Source organism: Amblyomma maculatum, chromosome 11 (assembly GCF_055883805.1).
Source record: "Amblyomma maculatum isolate TAMU_Amacu chromosome 11, ASM5588380v1, whole genome shotgun sequence".
Lineage (NCBI taxonomy): Eukaryota > Metazoa > Arthropoda > Arachnida > Ixodida > Ixodidae > Amblyomma > Amblyomma maculatum.
This window is the reverse complement of record NC_139354.1, coordinates 134,256,281-134,280,911: the sequence shown is the minus strand read 5'-3', so window position 1 is coordinate 134,280,911 and position 24,631 is coordinate 134,256,281. Positions and strand designations below refer to the sequence as shown.

General features: G+C 48.8%; 1 protein-coding gene across 1 annotated transcript in view; it reads right to left on the bottom strand.

Moving 5' to 3' along the window:
- Nucleotides 1–3,878, bottom strand: part of LOC146175009 (venom protease-like) — a 43,383-nt gene extending 39,505 nt beyond the window's left edge. Inside the window, exons 1-4 of the mRNA XM_084585505.1 lie at nucleotides 3,822–3,878; nucleotides 3,630–3,663; nucleotides 2,824–2,896; nucleotides 227–325 (exon numbers count right to left, since the gene is read on the bottom strand). Coding sequence (XP_084441631.1) covers nucleotides 227–325; nucleotides 2,824–2,896; nucleotides 3,630–3,663; nucleotides 3,822–3,878 — 263 coding nt within the window. The remainder of the gene's footprint in view (nucleotides 1–226; nucleotides 326–2,823; nucleotides 2,897–3,629; nucleotides 3,664–3,821) is intronic.
- Between the last annotated feature and the right edge of the window lie 20,753 nt (nucleotides 3,879–24,631).

Here is a 24,631-nt window from a genome sequence, read left to right as displayed (position 1 = left end):
CATGATGTTTCCATAGCAGCAGAACGACCTCTTTGCCAGATTCTAGCAGGCGAAATTGTCTCCTTTGATTATAATAAAATAACATAAAAAGGTCGCAACTAAAGCAGTGCAATAAAAAGCTACACTATCGAGACAAGGACAAGAGAAACGGTTTATGAACCAAGTAGCCCGGTAAGTTCTACTTAAAGGAGTGAGTATTTGAAAAAAGAAACAAAAACGTACTTACTGCTTTATGCAGTGGGCAGCCGTTAATATATTGCGTTCAGTGAAAATAGTACCGGAGCATGTTGTGTATTCGCCGTTTATCTTTATCGCTAGAAACACCTAAAAAACAAGCACGCACGCACAAGCCACTCTCAGGTCGGGTCTAGTTATGAGGTTCTGAACGAGATAGGCATTTTAAAAGTGCAAAATAGGAGAAAGTTTCACTCTGAATCAATTGTTTACGCCGTATATGCTTACTATATCCTCCTGAGACCCGGCTATGGGGATTTGTCCAATATATTGGACACTAAATAATCAGACAGTACTCCTATGCCAAGGCATTCATCCTCATAAAACCCTGCAGACCAATATATTGGACACCTGCTAGCGCCATCTATGCAACACAGATGAAAACGCATTGTTCAAATTCCCGCCAAAACTTTTCAAAAGGGCGACATTCAGCGGCGCGGCGTTTGATGGCACCTGTCGGCGAAGTAAGTCCTTTTTCTCGTATTTCTACTTGCTTTCAAAGCATATCTTTGATTTTATTTTAAAGGTAATACAACAACGAATGTGCAGAATAAGAAATTTAAACTGTTCAAGCGCTTACTTTTATTCATGCGTCCTTTGATTTCGCGTGTCCACTGTGTTGGACGCTGGGACTCAACCCGGTCATTTTGATCACGCTTTTGCCACGGCCTTGTTATGAATAGCAGACGAGTATTGTTGCTATTTAGCGGCTTGCGGACAAAATCGCCTCTATTTGTTGTGTAGCAGACCGGCCTCACATGTCTGATGAGACAGCTGACGCAAGTTTATAATTTTATAATTTATAATTTTAATTAAAAATTAAAATTTATAAATTATAGCATCATAAATTATAAATTTAAAATTTTATAAATTTGTAATATAAAACAATGTTCTTTTGCACCAAATGCCCGCTCTTCTTCTGCATTACAAAGGACAGAAGGTGTTTTGAAATTGCCCACAGAAAGTGAAGAAGCAAGCGAAAGTTTTTTTTTTGAGCAGACGAAGGCTCGATTTTACGTTATTTTTCACCATTTTACCTTAGAAGTTAATAAAAAAAAATTGCACACGAGTTTGAGAGCATTATTTGCGGCATGTAAATACATACGCGTTTGGTGAAAAAAGAACGGGTAGAATCCCAGTGTCCAATATATTGGACATCGCACTGAGCCGATACTATCAGGGCTATTCAAAAAACGTTTATCACTTTTCACCTTCATAACCATACTGACTTATTCTGAAAGTTAAAGAAAAATCTGTGCACCCAATGCATTCCGGGTCTCAGGAGGATATGTAAAAATGAAGGCAAACAAGCTAACGAAGACGCATTTTGCCCTAACTTTTACATTTCCTCGTGATTTAGAGACGTTTATTGTGCCTACGTATATTTACGTTTGCCTATATTCCTAGAAATCGAGCTTTAATAATCGCGTTTATCATTCAGGAGGAGATTTGGCGATTGAATTTTGCTTTAGTCAAAATACAGAATGAACAGTCGTAATCTAAATCGTCCCCCCTTGTTCATTGACTTCAGATACGATCTTGAATTTAAGAATATTACTTGAGTGCTTTCTTAATTAAAACACTTTTCAGCTGGCTACGCATGAATTTCCAGCATGGTCTATATATCCGCTCATAAACAGTGTACGAATCTTGTCAGCAATATGCAAAGTACGATGTTCCAGGTATAAAAGTTTGTTTTTTTTTCAATTTTTTTTTTTCAGAAAGTAATACCTATAGTGGGGGATGTACAAATAAAGGAGAGTAAAGCTTGAGTAGGAGAGTAGAGCTCGGCAATAAAAGCAAGAGCCGTTTTTTTATAGATAATACAACCAGTTGCTGGTTGTATATGATGTTATCAGATGGCTGTCACTGTTTGATGTACAGGGTTCAACGTCCGAAAGAGACTCTGGTTATAACGGACGCTGTAGTGAAGGAGTCCTGAAATGACAACGGTCTGATTAACGTAAACTCACATCGGGCAGTGCAAAGAAGCCTTGCTTTTTGCCTACACCAAAAAGTGGACGCAGCGGCTGGTAAGCTATGCCGCGTCTTTGAGTTATCAGGCAGCCTCCCTAACCACTGAGCCCTCGTGACAGATGAGATTTTTCAATTTAACATTTGAATCAGTTTCCAGAGTTTTGCAAACACGATTACCCAATGCGGTGCGGCGCAAGTAGTTAGGACCGTGCAAAGGATTAAAACCCAAACAGTTCTGCTGTGGAGCGTGAGTCGCCTGCCTCCTCTCCCCTTTGGAGAGCATTTTTGGTGGTAGAGAAAAGGTCACGGGACACACGCCCTGGTAAATAGGGCGTGCTGCAGAATGCGGGCACCCCGGAACCGCTTGGTTCATGAGAGCCGCACCGGGATAGTCAATATGTGAAACAGTAGTGTGCTAGCCCTCATTTCCCTTTTCAGAATCAAAAACCTAGGATGCTGATTATATTTCCTTCAGGCAACATTCACTACTGGCTAACACACGGAGGACTAGTTAAAATTTCAGCTCAAAAGTTGAGTTAAAAGAACGTGTTTTTTTTTTAATACCAGTGCCTAAATATTTTCGTCCCTTTTATGCTCAGATATAAGCTTATCATCCATGGAAGTTGCGTTCGGAGAGCCAGAAGACCGTTGACAATTCTTGGAGTTGGTCCAGCCAGACCGCACTCTGTCTTAAAACGAGCATTTGCAAATTACTGGTAGCACGCAGCAAGCGCATCGAGATCTTACTGGTTTCAAATATAAAATGTTGAAACAAGTATAACTGTTTTATACTTTACAGGTAAAATCTGGCCTATACGTCCTTAAGGTGACGTTTAGTACCCTCTTTACGGACAAAACAACGCGTGAGTTTTCTCTAAATGCCACGAGGTAGCTTCAACTTCTTTACAGCCTGCATATCTGGTGCTTATGTATATAATACTACTGAAATAGCTAGCTTTCAATGGCCCTTTTTTTTTGAGAGGCTATACATATTTTGCTACTTGCAAGCATCGCATGCATGAAACGTGAAACGATGAATATCACCATTTAGGAAGAAAAAGTCTGACACAACATGAAAATGCTAATTTCCTTAAAACTTAGAATGAATTTATAAAATCAGCGAAAGGCAGCAAGAACTTGAAAAAAAAAAAAAAGAAAAACGGCAAACATATTGTTCTTGCACTTCTCACTTTTTTTCTTCATTCTTCTTATCTGTGCGACTACTGGTCTTGTCTGAGGTCACATCTAGCAAACGTTTATAAGTATTTTCCCTTCCGTAATGTATAAATTCTCAGGTTAATATTGATAAAAAAAACTGAAGTGAAAGAATATGAACATCACAATTATTTGATAAGTAACACCATGGCCCCCGTTTTTTTAAGGATGATGCAGTAATATAAATATTGTAGTAAACTTACCCTCCGAATTTATGGATACCGCTCCATCAGTAAACTGAAAGCCGATGCGTTCGTGTGTTACTCCTTTAAGAAATCAGAGTGCACAAATTTTCATCGAGATGATACCTTCGAACTTAGACATGCGTTTTCACGGCTGGAAGTTTAGACATGCAGAAAAAATAAACTTGGTATGTATTTTATGAGGAAGTCTACCTGTGCGGCGTGAAGTAGTACCAAGAAAGAAAGCACCATTTGCCAGGACAGAACCATTTCGGGCTAGAATGAAGAGGCTTTAAACTGTTTCGCAGTTTCTAACAGCTAATACGAAAACTCAATGTTCTTAGAGTACAGTTTCAGCAGACTCCCTTTTCAATGTTTGTTTTATAATTAAGCTAAGAACATAGGCTAAGCATGCCAAGAGCAGGTGGTGTCTCTTAGAGATTTTGTTTTAAAACCAATCCCACTGATACAAGTAGGAATAAATGTATGGCTGGGCTATCTATTGAAAACACATATGCATATTTCTTAATTCGCGAGTTTTACGGTCGTAACGTGTGCACACGCCAAAGAAAGGAACAGCTGGCCGATTCCGTTTTGAGTTACTCGTGAAGGCTAGACGGCTAAATACTGTCATATTCACGACATCCTTAAAACACAGCATACTCTCGCTTGCCTTACGCACTTGAATGTTTATCTTGATTCTTCTGAAATTTTCTTATAGGATTACTTCTGTTTCAAAGGCAACACAAGGACTAGGATCACCTAACGGTAATGAGTACCCATCGTGTTTAGAAACTGTACATCCACCGCTTTTTCCTCAGGCCGACAGTCCTGTGTTCTGATCACATCGATGAATGAATTGTCGGCAGGAATAGTTTTTTGAGTAGAACTTCCTGTTATGAAGGAAACACAGGATGCAATAAAAAATGTTCCAGAGTCACCCTACATTTAACCATCATGCAAACACTAACGAGTCATTATGGTCAAGGAAACGCTGCGTCGTTTCTAAATCAGCTAGCAAATACAACACTCATGAAAGCTATGGCTGCGTTACTTGATTTGGTAGTTAATTAGGTCAAGAAATATATGTCGGTTGTCTGCCCGGAAGAGAATACATTTTGAACATTCGGCACCTATGTATTGTCTCAGTATTGTTCGGCATGAATGGTTCATGAAAGAAATGTTCGTTTTACGTATATATCGTTCATTTCCTTGTCAGGCGAAAGAGTAAACACCGATAATTTCAAAAGAAGAATGAAAGTAAAATTCGAAAATCTCGGATATATAAACATCTGCTCGTATGCCATTTAGGGGCTGTGTAAGGTAGCGGTGGTCCTTTTTTCTAATCCTTCGGCGCGCACGCCTAGAAAGCGGCGCAGATGGCAAGACCGAGCGGCTTCCTGAGAGGCGCGGCCGATTGCGCAGTCCCGGTCACCGTGCTGAGCTTCTCGCCCCCGTCGATATGGGTGAAAAGGCACGCTGTCTCACGCACGCATTCCACCGCGTGACCTTGTCCTCCTCAATTCGTGTCCTTGAGATGGCCAGGTGTGCTGACCATGGCTTCTAGCAAATTTCAGGTCTTTCTAGCGAACCGGAATGCGCTGCGCTGTTTGCGCTTCTTCTCCGCGTCTGGAGCACTCGGCGGCGGTTATTCGAGAACGAGCCGCGCGCCGATCGCCGGTTCTGGTCCTCGGCGAGGCTACGATAGCAGTTGCAGGCAAGCCCTGGCTTGGAAGTCGTGAAGATAGCTATGAGTTCATGTTGCAGCTAGCGTGCCAGCTCGTGCAGCTGCGCTTAGTTTTTGTTCAGTGTCCTTTCTGAAGTCTAGTCACCTCCCAGCCTTTTGCAAATAACATGTCTGTCCATTGTGTTCTTATTGTTATAAAAAGTTAAGGGGATAGAACACTGGCCAAATATGTCTTGAGATTACAGTGGAAATCAAATGATCATGTCTCATATAGTACAGATTGAGCACGACAACATTAAGGACAAGATGCTTTACAATTTTAATGTGCAATTGAAAATCGCGAAACGACTGGGGCCCCAACTAGTGGAGAAAGCCCATTAGTGTCACTGTAGTACCCCACGTGACCCCATGTCAGGGCTTTTAGAGTTTGCCACTAGATGGCGCCACAGCTTCGCTGTTTTCTCATCTATCCGCACGAGGCAGCGGAGGTGGCTCAGCTACAGAGCCAGTAGCAGGCCCATGCATTTTCTTTTCCTACTTCCTACAGTCGCAACAAGATCCAGTGTTTGAGCTAGTATTGTGGTGAGCTCGCAAGTGCTACTGCTCGGCTTCCGAGGACAACCCACTGCTCGGCAAGCACACAAATCTGTGAGGGAGCGGCGCTCGGTTTACCTAGCGGCCATATCGTGACTCTCCAGACGTGGGGTCAGTCAATCAGTCTTTTATTCTCTCTATATTAGAGAAGGATACAGGACTAAAAGCTCGAAAGCTTGATGGAGGTCCTGCCCCATTTTTTCATGTTGGCATTGCATCAAACCAGCGGCTATAAATTCTGCGCTATATATTATAGCACAAAAGAAGATAACACACCTTGGAAAAAGAAGCAAAACGTACCAATACAAAAATACTTGCAGCATGATCACACAAATTTGTTCAGAAAATATTTCTTAATAAGAGTATTTGAATGCGACAGTGACCTGCCAACAATTTGGTGTTTGACTCTCTCGCGTATTGCTCAGTGTTGCAAAACCTCAGTGTTATTAAATGCCGCTTTAAGTTGCATGCTTAGCATTGTCTTTCTTTGTCCTTGTTGCGATGGAGCACCAGAGCAAGATGACCAGCGTGGCAGGCCTCTCATTCTGAACAGCCCGTGCCGTGCTTGCGCTCCCAGGACGCGCTGTACATTTTTATTTTCCTCTAACACTGATTTCAGTGCCACCGCTTTAGAGCGTCGGCGGCGCTATAGGCCCCCCTGCCTAGACGGAACGGCGAAATGTACGCGCCGACGGGGCAGAGATGGGGGTGCCACGGCAGCAAGCAGGTCTGTAGATAAGCCGGGAACATCTGAGGGGAGCTCTTGGAAAGGTGTCTCGAGGTACGCGGGTTTGAGGCGATCTAGATAGATGACCTCTTCACGACCATCCAGCTGGATTGTCGCTGACTTTGTTGTTCTGTTGAGGACGCAGTACGGGCCGTCGTATGAGGGGGTAAGAGGCGCCTTTACAGCCTCTCGCCTGAGAAACACATGTGTCAAGGAAGCAAGGTCTGGGTGCACAGACTTGATGGGCAGATGAGCGAGGCGGCACTGGGCGCAGATGCTGATGACAGTCTTGTAGGCGATGAAGGTATTGTAGGGGCTGGTACCAGGGAGCCGGAGGTACGAACACGTCTCCGGGAAGCCGCAGGGACGTACCGTAGACGAGTTCGGCCGCCGAACAGCCAAGGTCACGACGCAGGACGGCACGTAGGCCTAGGAGCACCATAGGGAGGTGGTCGACCCAGTGCTTGCGATCTAGGCGCGCTATGAGGGCAGCCTTGAGCTGGCAATGGAGTCGCTCGACCATGCCGTTGGCACAGGGATGGCATGATGTGGTGCGGCAATGTTTAGTGCCTAGTAGCCGTGTGAGCGAAGTGAAGAGGGCACATTCTAACTGGCGGCCGCGATCCGTGGTAACACTTCCGGGGCATCAGAAGCGGGAAACCACGCTGAAACGAAAGCTCTGGCTGCTGTTTGCGCAGTAATGTCTGGAATTGGCACGGCTTTGGGCCAACGGGTGAAGCGGTCAACCATCGTCAGAATATACTTGTAGCCCTGAGATGGGGGAAGTGGTCCAGCCAGGTCAAGATGAAAATGGTCAAAGCGCGACCTAGGCGGCAGGAAAGACTGAGGGGGAGTTTTGGTATGGCGTGTCACTTTGGCGGACTGCAAACAAGGAACGAGCGGGCCCAGTGGCGAACGTCGGTTTTAATGTTAGGCCAGACGTACCGCTGGGTAACGAGGCGCTGCGTGGCTCGAATGCTAGGATGGCAGACGTCGTGGAGGGAATGGGAATGGCACGATGAAAGGCCTCCGGGATGAACGGTTGCGGTAGAGCCGATGATATGTCGCACCAGACCGATCGGGGTACAAACGGATGAGGCACGAGCTGCAGACGGAGGGCTCAGGGGTGGGCACGCAGGGCTTGCAGCTAACGGTCTTCAAGCTGCGCCACGGCCAGAGAGTGCCAGTCCACAGCAGGTGAAGACACGCCGATAGTGGTAATGCGTGAACGTGCGTCAGCTGCCTCGTTTTTGGTGCCTTTGATATGTCGAATATCGGTTGTGGACTCCGATATGTCGGCCAGCTGACTAAGTTCACGGGCGACGTACTTCAAAGAGTTCGTACGGAACACGTACACCAGAGGCTTATGGTCCGTGAGAACATAAAATTTCTGGCCGTCCAAGTAGTGGCGATAGTGCTAGATGGTGGAGTAGAAGGCAAGCAGCTCATGGCCAAATACGCTGTAGTGAGTCTCGGCAGGCTGGAGCTTCCGAGAAAAGAAACCCAGTGGGTGCCACTCGGAGTCGATCAGCTGCTGGAGAACCACATCAATGGCCACGCTAGAAGCATCCACCATGATGCGAGTGGGCGCGGAAGCCCTAGGGTAGATGAGCACGGCTGAATCGGCGAGGGCTTGCTTCGCAGCCGTAAAAGCGGCCTGAGCTTCGGGAGATCACGAAATCGCAGAGGATGAGGACTTGGTGGTGCGGAGGTCAGTCTCGGGGTGAAGAAGCTCGGTGCAGTGCGGAATAAAGCGCCGTGAAAAATTCACTAGGCCCAAGAACTCACGGATCTTGCGTAGCGTAGTGGGTGTTGAAAAGTCATTAACAGCCTGGACGTGAGAAGATAATGGATTAATTCCCAGAGCCGAGATGTGGTGACCAAAGAACTCGAGCTCGGAGGAGCCGAAATCACATTTCTGGGCTTTGACGACGAAGCCAAACTCTGGGAGGCTTTGAAAGAGTTCCCGGAGGTGACGCCGGTGATCCTAGGGAGAACGACTCGCGACGATGATGTCGTCGATGTAGGCAAATAACGCCGGGAGTCTACGTGTCACTTCAGCAATGAACCTTTGGAAAGTTTGAGCTGCGTTACATAGCCCGAATGGCATGCACATGTACTCAAAAAGTCAGAAGGGTGTAGTGATGGCCGTCTTCAAAATATCGGCCGGCTCAACAGGGATTTGGTGGTACGCCTTGACAAGGTCCACATTACTAAAGATCTTGCAGCCTTCCAGATATCCAGTGAAGTCTTGGATGTGTGGAAGGGGATAGCAGTCGTGGACCGTGTGAGCGTTGAGCGCCCGGTAGTCGCCGCACGGACGCCAGTCACCCGGTAGTTTCTTGGGCACCAGATCAGTGGTGAAGCCCAAGCGCTGGATGAAGGGCGAATAATACACAGCTGGAGCATGTGGTGGAATTCCGGTTTTGCAATAGCCAGGCGCTCACCGAGGAGGCGGGGCAGACGAGCTGTGACAGGTGGACCACGCGTGACAATGTGGTGAGTTATACCGTGCTTGGGTGGCTGATGGTGGATACAAGGCCTCGTGACCTCGGGAAAGTCTGCAGCACTTGGGCGTACGGGCATGACGGAATCAGAGTTTGGATGCCAGTGGAAGAGACAGCCGATATAACGCCAGTTATGGAAAGGCTCGTCTTGCTGTCGATAAAACCATGGCGTCGCATGCAGACGTCCAGATCAAAATGCGTCAGGAATTCGGACCCGAGCATGGGCTGATGTACATCAGCGACTATGAAGATCCATCAAACTATGCGCCGCAGGCCAATATCTATTGTGAGGGATCGGAGACCATACGTTGCGATGGAGGTTGAGTTGGCCGCACGGATAATAGGTCCATGTGACTTGGAAGCACGGTCGGCCTTGGAGGACGGCAGTATGCTGACTTCGGCACCAGTGTCGACGAGGAAGCGCAGGCCAGAAATGCGGTCCATGACGACGAAAAGGCGGTCAGGTTGAAGAGCGCGGTCACACGCCGCCGTCAGTGATCTCGCTCCGCGTTTCCCGACCACTTGCATGGTGGAGTTCACTGGCGGGCGCGGTGCTGGAACGTTCGGTGATGCCAGCAGTGACGCGGACCGCGAGGATTAGACGAGTGCAGATCGCTCGGCGAAGACGAACGGCGACGAGGTGTTGAGGAGAAATGATGCTGGGCATGAGAGGACGTCCGAAGGGCAACGACAGAAGCGCCAGCTGATCCATTCGGGCCTCTAACCGTGAAATGACGACGATGTCCGGTGCAGAAGAAAGAGCAGCGACGGAAGGAGAAGTCGCGTCGTTGACTCGATTAGCGAGCTGGGCGGGGTGGTCATGGGTCAAGTCCCCCGCAGCAGCCAAAATGAGGCGGGTGTACTGCGGCAAGTGTTGAAGGAAGAGTTGCCTCAACAGTGCGCCATTCGAGTCATCGTTGCTTTCGCCCAGGAGCTGCCGCATGCTAGTGAGTAGCTGGAAGGGACGGTGGTCTCCAAGCTCTTCGTAGTTGAGCAGCTGCTGGAGGTGCGCACTCTCATACGCCGTGGTGTTGTCCAGAAGGCCTTGCTTTAGTCGCTGGTACGGGGCATCGCCTAAGGATCCAGCGATAATGTCCGCCACCTCTTGAGCCACTTCAGGAGGCAGGTTGAAAAGAAAGTAAATGACGAAACCGATATGCCTCCGAGGTGATCTGGTGCAGATGGAAGATGGCCAGAATGCTGGTAGGCGGAGTTGGAGAGCTGCAATGTCCCGTTGGCGCAAGGTATCGTCAGGCGGAAGGTCACCTGAGGGTGGTAGGTTGCTGGGCTCTGTCATTTATTATGCCGCAGCCACCACTGTTGTGATGGAGCACCAGAGCAAGATGACCAGCGTGGCAGGCTTCTCATTCTGAACAGCACGTGCTGTGCTTGCGCTCCGAGCACGCGCTGTACATCTTTATTTTCCTCTAACACGGATTTCCGCGCCACCGCTTTATTGCTTTGGCGGCGCTATACCCTCTTGTCTTTCAATTCTGAGTGTTATTTTGAATTCCTCTGTATCTTGTCTCGCAGTGTATAAAGTTTGATTTTGTTTGTTACTTCTGACTCAGGCCCTTACTCTGGCTTTCACCGGCGAAAGCTGGGCACCACACGGCCACCCTTTCTGTCACTTCAAGGTACATGAATTCTGGCAGAGCTTGTCACGCAAGTCGAGGGTGTCTCCTTTGAGACCAGCTACCCCCTCACTCTAACGGTGTTTGGGTGTGTGTGCACCTCATCTGTCTCCTCAGGAACCTGTATGATGTGAAAGAGGCCACAGTCAGAACTGGGCATGGTCTTACTGATTGGTTTCCGATTGAGAAAGGAGCGAGACAAGGCTGCATAATGTCGCCCTGCCTATGTAACCTATATGCTGCGTGCATCATGAGGAAGGACGGTCTGGACAAGCCTTCAGCTGGAGTGAAGATTGCTGGGAAACGTATCAACAACCTTAGATATCCGGATGATACCACTTTAATTGCTGAAAGTGAAGTGGAACTCAAGAGACTTCTGATGCGCGTACAAGAAGGGAGCAAGAAGTTGGGGCTTAAACTGAACATTAAAAAGACAAAGATTATGGTGTCTTGCTGTCACCAGTTAATAATTAGGAGGGAATTATTACCGATGCGCCCTTAACGGTGCGCACACTCCCAGACACCCTTAGAGTGAGTGGGGGAAGCTGTTCCGGTCGCAAAGGAGATGACCTCGACTTGCGTGGCAAGCTCAGCCGGAATTCAACTACCTAGGAGTGACAGAAGGGGGTGGTCGTTTGGTGCCCAGCAGTCGCCGGTTCAAACCAGAGTAAGGATCGGAGTCAGAAGTAACAAACAAAACACAATTTATGCACAGCAAGAGACGATACACAGGAATACAAAAGATCACTTGAAATGCACAGACGAGAGGTTCACAGAATACAAACGCTAAGCATGCAACTACAAAATGATTCAATAACACAGAGGCTTTACAACAGATCAAACACGAGAGAGTTACATAAACAAACACCAAATTGTTCACCGGGCACTGTTGCAGTCCGACGCCTCAAGAGTCAAGATGTGGCCGCCATACGAGACGAGCGCCGCTCCCTTGTAGGTCCGTGACCTTGCCAGCAGCGGGTGATCCCCGGGAATCCAGCCGAAGCACTGGAGAACACGCCGCAACCACTGACGAACTGGCTGACTGACTGACTCACAAGCGGCGCGGTCTCTTTAAATAGGGCGCGCCGCGTCTGTCTGTTAAAACGCGCCTAGGCTAGCGCGCACACTCACTTAGCTTCGCTGGTTATAGCACTCCCTTCTCCTCCCGTCGAGCCGCGCGTCGTCATTGGCTAGGTCCCATAGAAGATTCTGGATTTTTCTGGCATATTCCAGACGGATGAGTCCGCGTCAAAGCCGGGTGATGAGAAAGAGGGCGGCGGCGACGCGTACAAGGCTACGCGCTCTCTCGCGCGGGGAAGGAGGTTTTTCTCGAGCTTTCCACGCGACGCCGCGCGGGCATCGCGCCGTGCCGGCTTGATGAAAATGTGCGCCGATTTTGTGACACTTGCCCTATCACGTCCTGGAGCATCAAGGGACAAGAAGTGGAAATTGTGACAGATTTTCTCTTCTTGGGCTCCAAGAGAGCCCCGGAAGGAGACTGCAGCCTTGAAATTAGGAGACACTTGCTTCTGGGTAAGAGACCCATGCTTAGCCTTGACCGCCTAGTAAAGAGCAGAGACATTACACTGCCAGCCAAGATCCGTATAACTCGTGCTATGGTCTTTCCAGTTGGGATGTATGGATGCTAGTGTTGGATTGTGAAGAACGCTGACCGCCGAAGAATTGACACGTTTGAATTGTGGTGCTGGCGACGACTCTTGAGAGTTCCTTGGACGGCCAGAAGATCACATCAGTCGATACTGTCGACCATAAACCCTGACTGCTCATTGGAGGGTCAAATTTTATATGTAAAGCCCAGCTACTTTGGTCATCTGATGAGAAGAGAGGAGTCGCTGGAGAAAGATTTGATGTTGGGAAAGGTTGGGGTCACCGGAGAAGGGGTAGCAGCGAACGCGATGGTTAGGTGGCATCCTCGAGGCGACGCAGATGAAGTTATGTGATGTTAGGAAGATATTGAGAGACCGGAAAGCGTGGCGTGATACGGTCCATAGGGTCACGAAAAGTCGGACACGACTGATCGACTGAACTGAACTGACTAACGGGTAACATATGATAAGTATTAAAACAATTTTAGTTGGTAGACAATTTTTTTAGAACATTTTATTGATGATACTCAGTACAAATATTGGCTTGTAGCTAGACGGATTGTTAGGGTAACCACATTTGTATTGGAACAGCTTTTGCAGCTTTTAAAGTATCGGGGCATAAGCTGGAGTCTATAACATGATTACACATTCTACATAAAGAACTAAAGGCCAAATCACAGAATAGGCGGCATTCATTAATTTGTTCATGTTGCATTTATTGCAACCGCTTAATTGTCCTGTAAACCTCATATGTTCAAGGGACTTGTATATGTGACCGTCGGCGGGAGTGCAAGAATGCGTACGTGCACGGTGCCTCAGAACGGTATAACATTTCATTGGTTAGCTTCAACTCTTTCTATGCTCCAGCGGGAGAGTACGGGCTGCTTGATTTCTCGGTTTCCTAAGTTTTGCGACTCAACATCACCTATACTGCATCGACATATAGAGCTTCCTTTGTTGATCCATATGTTTGACCGTGGCAATGAGGCTCCCAGAAGACCGAAGTTGCGGCGTATCGTGACTGCTATTTTTGTTGTACGCTATTTTTGTAGACCTAAGATAGCGGCCATGCAGCGCTAAAGTGGGGTGTGTCTACGTGAGCCTTCCTAGGTGAGTAAACTACTTTGTGCGCTCTAAGTCTGTGTTTTGTTTTGGACTCCGACACTGCGTACAAGGCATTGTCCACGAGTGACCCTTCCTATAAGGTTTAAAAAAGAGCTGCAGAGGCCCCAAAGTCAGTCCGGCCAGTACGCTTCTCGGAAGTAAACCCGAACTGCAGCGTAATCCTTGCAGGGTTCCCGTACCGGCATCACCGGCACCGCATCTACTGACCGCAAGCGGCCTCGGAAGGATCATCGCTTTCGAGGGTTACCCGTCTGCGTCGTCCCAGTAATGGAATGCCGCCGAGTTCAGGGGTCAACTGTATGTTCTGCCCTGCTTTGAACTATCTTTCCTTTGTTGTTACTTGGACCGCTACTTTCATAGCGAGAAAACATGTTTAACTCTATGTATAAATAATTCGAAGTGTTTGATTTGATGATTTTTTCACTTCTGTCGTTGCCTTTTAGAATGTTAATTGCTTAATTGGCTTGTGAATTCCTCTATTTGAGCCTGTAAACGTCTTCTTGTTGCTTCAAATCAACACAACTTCGTCTCATTCTCCACGTTTGCTTACCGGCTACGCTGTGAATCAAACGACCCCCCCTCCATTTTGTCATGTCTCGGTAATGACCTCCGGTGGTTACCGAGAGCATGACAAATAACTGGCGTCCACGAACAGGATGTTCGATGCAAAGGGAACGTGGCAAACGGAGAGAGAGACGTGTTGAATCTTGATGTGTGTCTCCATAGAGTTGAGGAGTGTTGTGCATGAACGGAATTTTTGTGGCGAGCTTCTATTTGATTGGTTTGAAGTGTTTGGGTAGATAGAGCATGGATTTGGAAATATTGATCGCGATCGGTAGCCAGCTTGGCCTGAGTAGCACTGAGCTGAGGAAGTGGGCAGAGGATAAGCAGCGTGAGGATCGAGCGTTTGCTAGACAGGCAGCAGAGGATGAGTGTTCGGCCGCAAAGGAAGCTGACGAGTGTCAGATTGAGATTATGCGCTTGAGAATAGAGTGCCAGCAACTGAAGAAGGAGACCAAAGAGAAGGAAGGAAGCCGGGAAAAAGGTGAACTATAGCTAAATGCAAGCAAACTCCTTGTCCCATTTGATGAAAGAAATGATGATTTAGAGGCGTGCATGAGACGCTTTGAAAACCTTAGGAAAAGCCAGAAGTGGCCTGAGAGACACTTGTCGACGGTTCTGGTACGTTTTTGAGTGGTGAAGCACTAAGCGTTTACCGGCGGTTGCCAGCGGGGGATGCACCCGATTACCCCACGGTTAAAACGGTCCTTTTGAAGAGATTTTGTTTAACGGCGGACGGCATCCGAGACAAATTCAATTCCAGAAAACCGGCAGATGGAGAAACCCCAGCTAAGTTCTCAGCGCGTCTCAGTCACTATTTTGATCGCTGGATCGAGCTGTCAAGTACGACAAACAGACTTCAAAGACCTGCGAGAGCTCCTGGTTAGGAAAAGGTTTCTGCATAGATGTCATTCCCACATGGCGCTGCACCTGAAGGAAAGAAAGACGAAATCGCTGGGAAAGATGCTGAATTTAGCTGACCAGTTTTTAGCGGCTCAGGGAAATCTAAATCTCACCAAATCAAAAGCAGTCGAGACGATACAGGGAGGCCCGAGGCAGACGATAAAAGATGAAATCATAGGACAGCTCCCCGATATTATCTTTGCAACCGCATTGGGCATCAGGTTTCACAATGCTGGGCTCACGCCACTAACAGCTACAGCCCCACCTGCTTCAAGTGCGGGCAAAAGAGTCACAAGGCGGACGCCTGCCATGCGCGGCCGAACGATGGGACACAGGCGTCATGTGTTTACTCGCCCGCCCAGTAATTAAATCTGGAGAGCATTCGTGATAGCTATGTGGAGGTCAAAAACGGGAAGAATATCCCTGTAGTGAATGCAGTCATTATGAAGCGACCAAAGTTTCTGGTCGAAGGACTACCAGTGGTGGCGGGTACGTATGAAGGCAAATAAATTTCAGTATACGAGATACCGGATGCAATATAGCCATCAAGAAGAAAGAGCTCGTCCACGACGATCAGATAACTGGAAAGAGCAGGCCTGTTTATTTGACGAAGCAGAAACAATGTTTGCCAAGGCGAGGGGTGATGTTGACATCCCGTATTGTTCAGGGATCATCACCGCTCTCTGCGCGGAGAAACCTCTTTACGACTTAATTCCGGGAAATGTAGAAGGAGCAAGGCTACCTGATGTCCCGAAGGATGTGTTGAGCAACCAGTTTGTAGCAAGCTCAGCGAGCAGGAACGGTAGTAGCAGTTGTAACTCGTGCATAAACTAGGAAGCAATCTAGAGAGTTCCAGACGCTCAAAACACCCGATGTCGCGGAGGAGCCTAAAGGAAAGAGTTATGCGGATCCACAAGCTATGGACAAGTCGCTCGAACCTTGTTTTTTCCAAATTGGCAAGAAGCTCACGTGCTGAGACGCAGAGGGTAGAATAGAATTGAAGCGGGAAGATGGGCTATTAAACAGAAGCCACGCAGTGAAAACTGGGCAGATGCTGTGCCAGCTCGTGGTCCCGAAATGACCCCGCGAGGCAGTATTGATGACCGCACACGACGGAATAATGACCGGCCATTCGGGCGCGCAAAATACCAAGGACAAGACATTGGAAGAATTTTTCTACGCGGCATCACCGCCGACGTGAAAATATTTGTTGCTTCTTGTGACACCTGCCAGCGAACAAAACAGAAGGGCAGGTTACCCCATGTGCCACTGAGAAAGATGCCTCATTGAAACCCCGTTCGAGAGAGCGGCCATAGACATCGTGGGCCCAATTCAGCACCCTTCAAAGCATGTCGATCGGTATATCCTGACCCTAATGGATTATGCAACCCGATACCCAGACGCCTTAGTGCTGCCGAGCTTGGAAACTGAGTCGTTGAGGCGCTGGTATAGATGCTCTCTCGATTTGGAGTCCCTAAGGAAGTTCTAAGCCACCGGGTCACCTATTTAACTTCCGACTTGATGAAAGAGATGGCCGGACGTTCTCCATACGCCAGCTTCACACGACGTCGTACCACCACAAGGCGAACGGGATGTCAAAATATTTAACGGCACCCTGAAATTAATGTTGAAACGAATGCGCCCCAAAAACCTAGAGATTGGACCCGCTACCTAGCGCCGCTGCTCTTCGCATATAGGGAAGTGCCGCAGGCAAGTCTCGGCTTTTGGCCATTTGACTTAATGTATGGACGACAAGTGAGAGGAGCCCTGTCGATTTTGAAGGAGCTGTGGACTAACCGCCAGCTCGACGAGTAGGCGAAGACAAGGTATCAACACGTTTTCAACCTCCGAAATCGTCTAGGAGAAACTTGTACGCTAGCGCACGAGGAGCTCGCAAAGGCCGGAACACACTGCGCGAAGATGTACAACCAAAAATCAAAGGAAGGATTTTTTGATCCTGAAGACAAGATCCTGAATTTGCTGCCTACCGACAGCAACAAGCTACTACTTCAATAGAAGAAGCTCTTCGCGATCAAAGAACAGAAAGGTGAAGCAGACCACGTAATTGAGACAGCCGGAGGGGGAAAGATTTTTCAAGCCAACCTGCTTAAAATATAGGAAGAACGAGAAAGCCAGCCAATAAAAAGGGTATGCCACGCGGTCTGCGGCACAGCTGAATTTGACAGCAATCGGGCTATTCCTGTTCCGGCTTGTCAGCAGACAGGGCAAAAAAGACATGAAGCTTTCTGATAGCTTGACGGTGGATGAACGACGGCAGCTTCAAGGTGGGATTTCAGACCCCTCTCGCATTTTCTTCGACGTTCCAGGAATGATGGACTGGGCTGGATATTGGTTAGAGCTTACCACCCGCACTCCGGTGCACGTGAGGCAATATCCCCTTCCATTTCCGACGAGGCAAGGTGTCGAAAGAGAGGTGCAGCAGATGTAGAAAATCGGAATAATAGAAAAATCGCAGTCCCCTTATAATTCTCCAGTCCTTTTGGTGAAGAACCCGGACGGCATGAAGCGGCTTTGCATCGATTTCTGGCGCCTGAACGACGGCCTAGTCACCGATTTGGAACCCATGCCCAGAGCTGATGTGGTCTTCGCTACAGCCGGAGAGACGAAATACTCCTTCAATGTGGACTTCGTCAAAAGATATTGGCAAATACCAATTGGCCGAAGAGTCCAAGTCCAAGATTGCGTTTTCAGGAACTGCGGGGCTTTTCCAATTTTGTTCTATGCCTTTTGGCATAACGATAGCCCCCGCAGTATTTTTTAAATAGGAGCAGAGCGTTGTGGAAGGAATTCCGGGGCGGCAACAATATTATGACGATGTCCTAGTTGCTAGTGCTACTAAGGAAGGGCAGCTCTCCTCGCTACGACAGCTGTTTGCAAAGATCCAGGCAGCCGGCCTGACAGTGCGACAAAACAAATGCGATTCGGGAATGAGAACATCGAGTTCCACCGGAACTGGCCCACTTGGCAAACTGGCCCACTTGGCAAAAGTGAACTGGCCCACTTGGCAAAACGCTAGAGAAGATACAGGCGGCAGCAGCACCGTGAACAAAGCGTCAAGTACGAGCATCCCTGCGCTTGAATGGAAATTGCCGCGAACAATTTATATCTTTATTTGTTCCGGTTCGACAACCGCTCGCATGCGGCCCTATCATTGTGATTCTGGCGCGCTTATCAATTCTGTATCTCGTGTTTCTTCACGCTCGTTGTCGCGATACGACGCGTTATCATTTTCTTTGTCACGAACGATGCACCGATATCTGTCTCGAAGATTCCGATCAGTCGCGTATGTTTCTACAGTGTTCCAGGTTGTGCTAGTGGCAGTATGCGACGTTATCTATGTTGCTCTTAGCAGCCTGCTCTTAGCTATATTGCTATATTGCTCTTAGCGCTATGCTGAATATTTGAAAACTCGGCGCGGCGTAAATCCGTAAAAAGAGATTAAAGCGTCTTAAAAGGCGATTGTTGCGGAGAGCTGTCTCTGAAGGCAACCTAAAGGTAACACACACTCACAGAGGCAGGAATTGATTGAAAAGTGTAACCGTTGTAATACCGTCACATCCTGGCTGCGCTCGCGGCAAGTTTTGCTGCTATGAAGAATAAAAAAACATCGCATTATGCAACCTGAAGGGAACACACCCCAGGAAATATGGTCATAATTTGATTGGACGTTGAGAATTTGAAATTAAAAAAAAATGTACCTACTGGAGTCGAACACATGTCTTACAATCAGGTATGTGGTGTGAATCTATTGCGCCACAGATGCGACGGGTAATGCGGTTTTTAAAAGCGTTCTAATTCGTTTTGATTAAACGTACTAAACATGGCGCCATGGACGCAACTGGCATGGTCAGAGGATTACTGCAAGCAATTTTAATTAAGCAAACTATTTTATTGCGCATGCGATTTAGTTTATGCACTGCAATATATACTAAAAAACAATATAGCTTTATTGACTTTCCTTTTGTTGTGATTTATTTTTTAGTGACGCCACCCGGCACTTCCGTTGCCTGGGATACCCTGCTGCCAAGCGCTGACCCTGCGATCCAGCACCGCACCGTCCATTTGGCGGAAGAGGCCGCAACAAGCCAATGGCTACCCATCAGCCTCTAATCCGTGGGCGCATGACTCCCCGTTTACGATGGAATTAAAAGTTGTGCAACCAACCAACCGTTGCTGGAGTTTTTGGGGAATGGCAATACGCGTCGGAGAGTTGCCAAGTGGCTGAAGGATGGAATTCCGAGCATGTGATTATAATGTGTTCAAAATCAGCCTTCCTTAGGTGCCCAACAAAGGGTACGCTGCGGCGGGAACAGTCCTGGATGAATCCATCTTCCCTCCAGTTCTGGAGTCCTGAAGGGTAGGTGGTTCGTTGATCACGGTAATGGAGAGAAATTTCGTGATAGGATACCATGCATTCGCAAGCATCTCCCCAGGCAGTGGCAATCCCTGCTCGGCTGACGTATCCTCGAGCAAACGAGTGAGCTGCTTCGTTGCCTGGGTGACACGTGTGAGCGGGCATCCATATTAATTGAATAGGGTGTTCGGGTGGGGGGAGGGAGGCGAGGAACCGGAAGGCTAGGCTAGAGATCCGACCGCCAGCGAAGTTCCGTACGGCGGATTTAGAGTGACTAAAGATGGTTGTGGCTCGGGTAGTAGCTATGGCGAGGGCAACCGCCGCCTCCTCCGTCTCCAGGGAAGTGGAGGCAAAAGTAGTACCGGCCGCGATCAGTTGCAGAGTTGGAAACAGCGCTGAGGGCGAACGCAGGGCGGGAGGGGTAGGAGACACCGTCTACGTAAACGGTCTCTAGCTGGAAGCCATAGTTTTTGTGAAGAGCTTCTGCGCGTGCCTTGCGGCGAGCGACATGGAGCTCTGGGTGCATATTCTTTGGCAGGGGATGCACCTTAAGAACGCGGTGTATCGCAGGGGGAAGTGTATGTTGTGTAGAGCAGTGACCGGGATGTGAGAGATGGATGCCAGCAAGGATGTTCCGGCCGGTGAGGCGAGATGACAATATCTCCAACTGGGTTGAGCGGTGGGCTTCTGTGAGCTCAGCTAGGGAGTTATGGATGCCCATGTAAAGAAGGCATTCATTGATTGGAGGTGTAGCGGGGTAAGTTGAGGGCGGCCTCGTACGCCTGTCGGATAAAGGCGTTCACCTTGTTTTCCTCCAGCCGTATGAGGAAAAGGTAGGGGAGCGAGTACACAACACGGCTCAAGACAAATGCCTGTACCAGGCATCTGAGGTCATGCTCGCGCATGCCACGATGGCGATTGGCTATGCGGCGAATGAGGCGGATTGTTTGATGAACCATCACCGTCAGCTTAGTGATGGTTGCGGTATTCGTGCCATTGTTTTGTATCAGGATACCAAGAATTCTGATGTTGTCCACTTCTGGTATCCGGGTGTTGTCAATTGTCAAGAAGATGGGCGGAGGAGGGCCTTTTTCTGTACGACACCTAGCAGGTCGGAGTATGAGAAACTCCGATTTGGTAGGGGAACAAGCCAAGCCGACATTTGCGGCAAAAGATACTACAATGTCGGCTCCGGCCTGTAATGTATCTTCCATGGTGCCAATGTGACCTGTGGGGTTCCACAGTTTAATATCTTTGGTGTATAAGGAGTGGGACAGGCCAGGGATTTGGTTGAGGGCGTGTTCCATGGAGATAAGGGTAATATTAAAAAGCAGTGGAGAGAGGACAGAACCCTGTGGGGTGCCAATGCTATCGAGTTTGAAAGATGGAGATGAGAGCGAGCCAATGGTGATTTCTGCTGTGGGGTGACTAAGAAAGGCGGATATGTACTGGTGGACACGCGAGCCGACTTGAAGCGATGAGAGAGCATCTAAAATGGCTGCGTGACGGACATTATCAAAGGTCTTTGTGAAATCTAGTACAAGAATTGATCGGGTGCGCGTGCGTTGCGGGGGTGAAGGACATCTTCTGACAGCTGCAGCATAACATCCTGTGTGGAGAGATGTGGCCGGAAGCCGACCATTGTGTCAGGGAAGAGGTTGTGGTCGTCTATGTGGTTCTGGAGGCGTGCGAGCACAACATGTTCAGACTTTGCCAAGACAGGAAGTGAGAGATATGGGTAGGAGATTCTTGATGTCGAGTGGTTTGCCGGGTTTAGGGAAAAATGTGATACGGGCGTGTTCACTGGGCCAGAAGGGTTCCCGTGCGCCAGCATTGGTTGAAGAGGTCCGTGACCGCATCGACAGACGGGTCATTCAAGTTACGAAGCATCTTATTTGCGACTCGCTCCGTCCCCGGAGCTGATGTAGTCCTGAGGCGATGCAGCGCCGCTCTGACTTCAGCTGAAGAGATTTCCTCATCAAGGGCAGGGTTGGGAGAACCGGTGTAGGAAGGGAGGGGGGGAGAAGGGGTTGTAGTGATGTACTGATCTTTTAAGGTCTGAAGGAGGGCGTCATCGTCTAGGGGAAGCTGATGAATAATGCGGGTAATATTCTTACGCTGCGTGGCCTTGGTTTGCCCAAGATCAAGGAGGTAGCATAAAAGCGGCCAGGCGTCTTTAAGGCCTAGACTACCGCTCATGTGGTCACAGACCTGCCCCCACTGCTGGTGAGCGAGGTCCCTTGTATGAGCTTCAATTTCTTTCACAATGCGGGAAATTCGCCGTTTGAGGGTGCGATTATGCTTAAAGCCAGCGTTTCTGAAGGCTGATGTGTGCCTCCCACATGTGGAGAAGGCGACTATCTGCAGCCGACGTGTCCTCTGGTTCCGGTATAGTGAATGTCGCCGACTCCACATCCTGTGTGAGAGAAGCCACCCAGGCCTCCAGATCCACAATGGTGTTCGGGGCGTTTTGCCGGACGCGGCGAAATCGATCCAATCGACCACGCAGACCTGATTGCGTTTGGGTGGGGTGAGGGAAGAGATGGAGAGCTCGGTGCATAAAATGTAATGATCACTGCCTAATGAGTGAGTGGTATTGGTCCAGCGGCTTTCTCCAACGCATTTTGAGAGAGTCAAGTCTGTGCTTGTGTCGTTCGGAGATAGGAGGTGTTGTTGAGAATAGAAAGCCCATCGTCCTGAACGAAGGACGAAATTGCCGTACCTTTACGGCAGTTCTTTCGGTAACCCCAGCTGATATGGCTAGCACTGAAGTCGCCAACCACTAGTAGGGATCCTCCCGCGCTAACTGTGAGGGCTTTCTTGATTGCGCCAATGAGGGGGGCAGGAGGGCTCTTGGGAGGGCTATAGAGGTTGAGAACAAAAAGGGTTTGTGCTTTTCGTGTGCGGGGTAGGAGGTCCAGCAAGAGCCCATCCACGTCATCCATCTCAAGAGGGTGTTCGACCGCGGTAATGTTGCGGTGCATCATCGAAGCTACCCTAGATTGAGGCTGGGTGGAGGGCTCGTAAGTAGTATAGTCGCGGAGCTTAACCGAAACAAGCGTCTCCTGCAGCGCTATCACTGCCGCTACCTCGTTAGGGGATAGGGCAGATACGTGAAGCTGCAGATTATTTCGCTTTGTGCGGAAACCTCTGCAGTTCCACTGCCACACATTAATTCTGTTGGGGTGTGCCGCCATTTTGGGTGCTATCGCTAATAGCTAAAGGGGTGGGCAGTACAGTGCAGCTTCTGCGGAGAAGCTCACAAACTTGAGTTTGGATTTGAGAAAACGAGGCTTATTGAGCACTTCGACGCTTCTCAATAGCCTCTAGTCGTTTTTCGGCGTTCGTCATCCAGTTCTGGGTTTCGGCGCGGAAAGATTGTACCGAGCGTTCCAGGGACTGCATTGCCGTCATAATGAGGGCAGTCTGGTCTGGCATTGATAGCTCGGAAGGAACTACTCCAGTGGCTATCTTGCGTTTTGCAGGAACGCCACGAGAAGGTGACGTAGCGCGCGAAGCGGAGGCGGAGAGGGAGAGTTTCAAGGTGATTGATTGAATGTCCTTTATTGAATGGGAAGGCTCATGGCCATGGATGGGGATAAAGGGGAGTAGACAGAATCTTCATTGTTTATGTCGTCACTCAAATCACATTGCTCTAACCAGGCCACTAAGCGAGCCATACTTGGGAAATATCTGTGTGTTAGCATAAGTTTCTAGAAGGGAACGGTAGTTCAGGCGGTAGGGTTTGATCTCGGAGCATCTAGTAGAAAACGCAGGGCAATCTCAGAGTAGATGAGATATGTACAGTGGGGGCACGTAATCATTTTCTCTGTATACTGACGCCAGCGGGCCATAATACGTGGCGTGTAAGCCGCATGGGCAATAAGCTTATTCAAAAAGTCTTCTTGAATTCGGGTGAGGTGGGTTTTTTTCGTAAAAGGTGGGTCTGGTGTGGCCACCTGCATACGATGCTGACTGAGGCTACGAAGACTGGTCCGAGTATAGTGCATAAGGGCAAGAGAAGGGGTGAGTTGCCCGCCCAAGGTCGAGTAAGGATTAATCAAGGGGGGTGGGGAAGTAAATGTGGACATCCCACCTACCAAGACAGCCGCGGCGTGTGCCTTCGCATTGCCCCCTGATTCGTCCGAATGACTTGTGGTCCAGTGAATAGCGACAGTTCTGGTCGCGAGTTGGTGGCGTTTAAGGAGGGGCTGTATGGCCGTAGCTGTTGCATCTTGTGAACCCGGAATAGCGATGCCCTTGTAAGCTTCATAGGAATCAGTAAGAATACGTATTGAACCAGTTTCAGTGCAAGACACTCCTGATAAGGCTCCCCAAATTGCGAGGAGTTCAGCATGAAGAGAGGTACCTTGAGGTAGGTGGCAGGCATAAGCGCCTGAAAGGGAAGGGTTGCCATCGCATACCCAGCCCATAGATGCAAATTCGCTTGTAATCGACGCATCGGTGTATATGCCAGTCGTATCAGGGATTCGCTCTTGTCGGTGACGGACAGCGAGGAGCTCTCGGAGAATGACAAAATCGCGCTTTACAGGTCGGCGATGAAGGGGTGTGACTACTGGCATCTCCCAAGGGGGAAGAGATGCATATAGGGCTGGTGTTTTGTCGTTACGCTGTTCATCCCAGGCCAGCAGGCGACGCCCTTGGACAGTGTTCTCTAGACATATTCGATGACGCGTCTGTGACTCGGTAACGATGTTAGTGAGCGGTGGAAGAGCAGCCAAACGCTCAAGTTCGGCTATAGGAGTGTGCTTAGGTGGACCGGTAATAGTGCGTAGTGTTGCGCGATGAAGGCGTTCGACCTTAGCGAAGTCAGTCTTCGACAGTTAGAGGACGGGTCTGCCATAGAGAATTTTTCCGACCGCCGCTGCTCGGGCCATCGCACGGCAGGCATGTTGCCGCGCACCGCCGTGCCTGTTGGACAGGCGACGAATAGTGTGTAGCAGCGCTGGCCAAAGATGTTGTAGCTGATGAACCCATTTCTGTGGACTGTTGCAGCTTGCGATGGGCAGGCCAAGAATGCGGATTTGCCCATTTGAGGAGGTGATTGTGTGCCCTCCGATGTGAAGATGGATCTGCATACTGGGTTGGTTTTATGTTTTTCGTCCATACCAATCAGATTTGTTTTATGTGGTGCGAGATCGAGGCCAATTTTGGTTAGTGTATCTTCAAGACAAAGAAGGGCCGCCTGAAGTTCAGTCTGCATAGAATATTTGTCTACGTAATCCGCTGCCTCTGTTCAGATGGTAATATTATCGGCATATATAGCGAATCTTGCTCTTGTG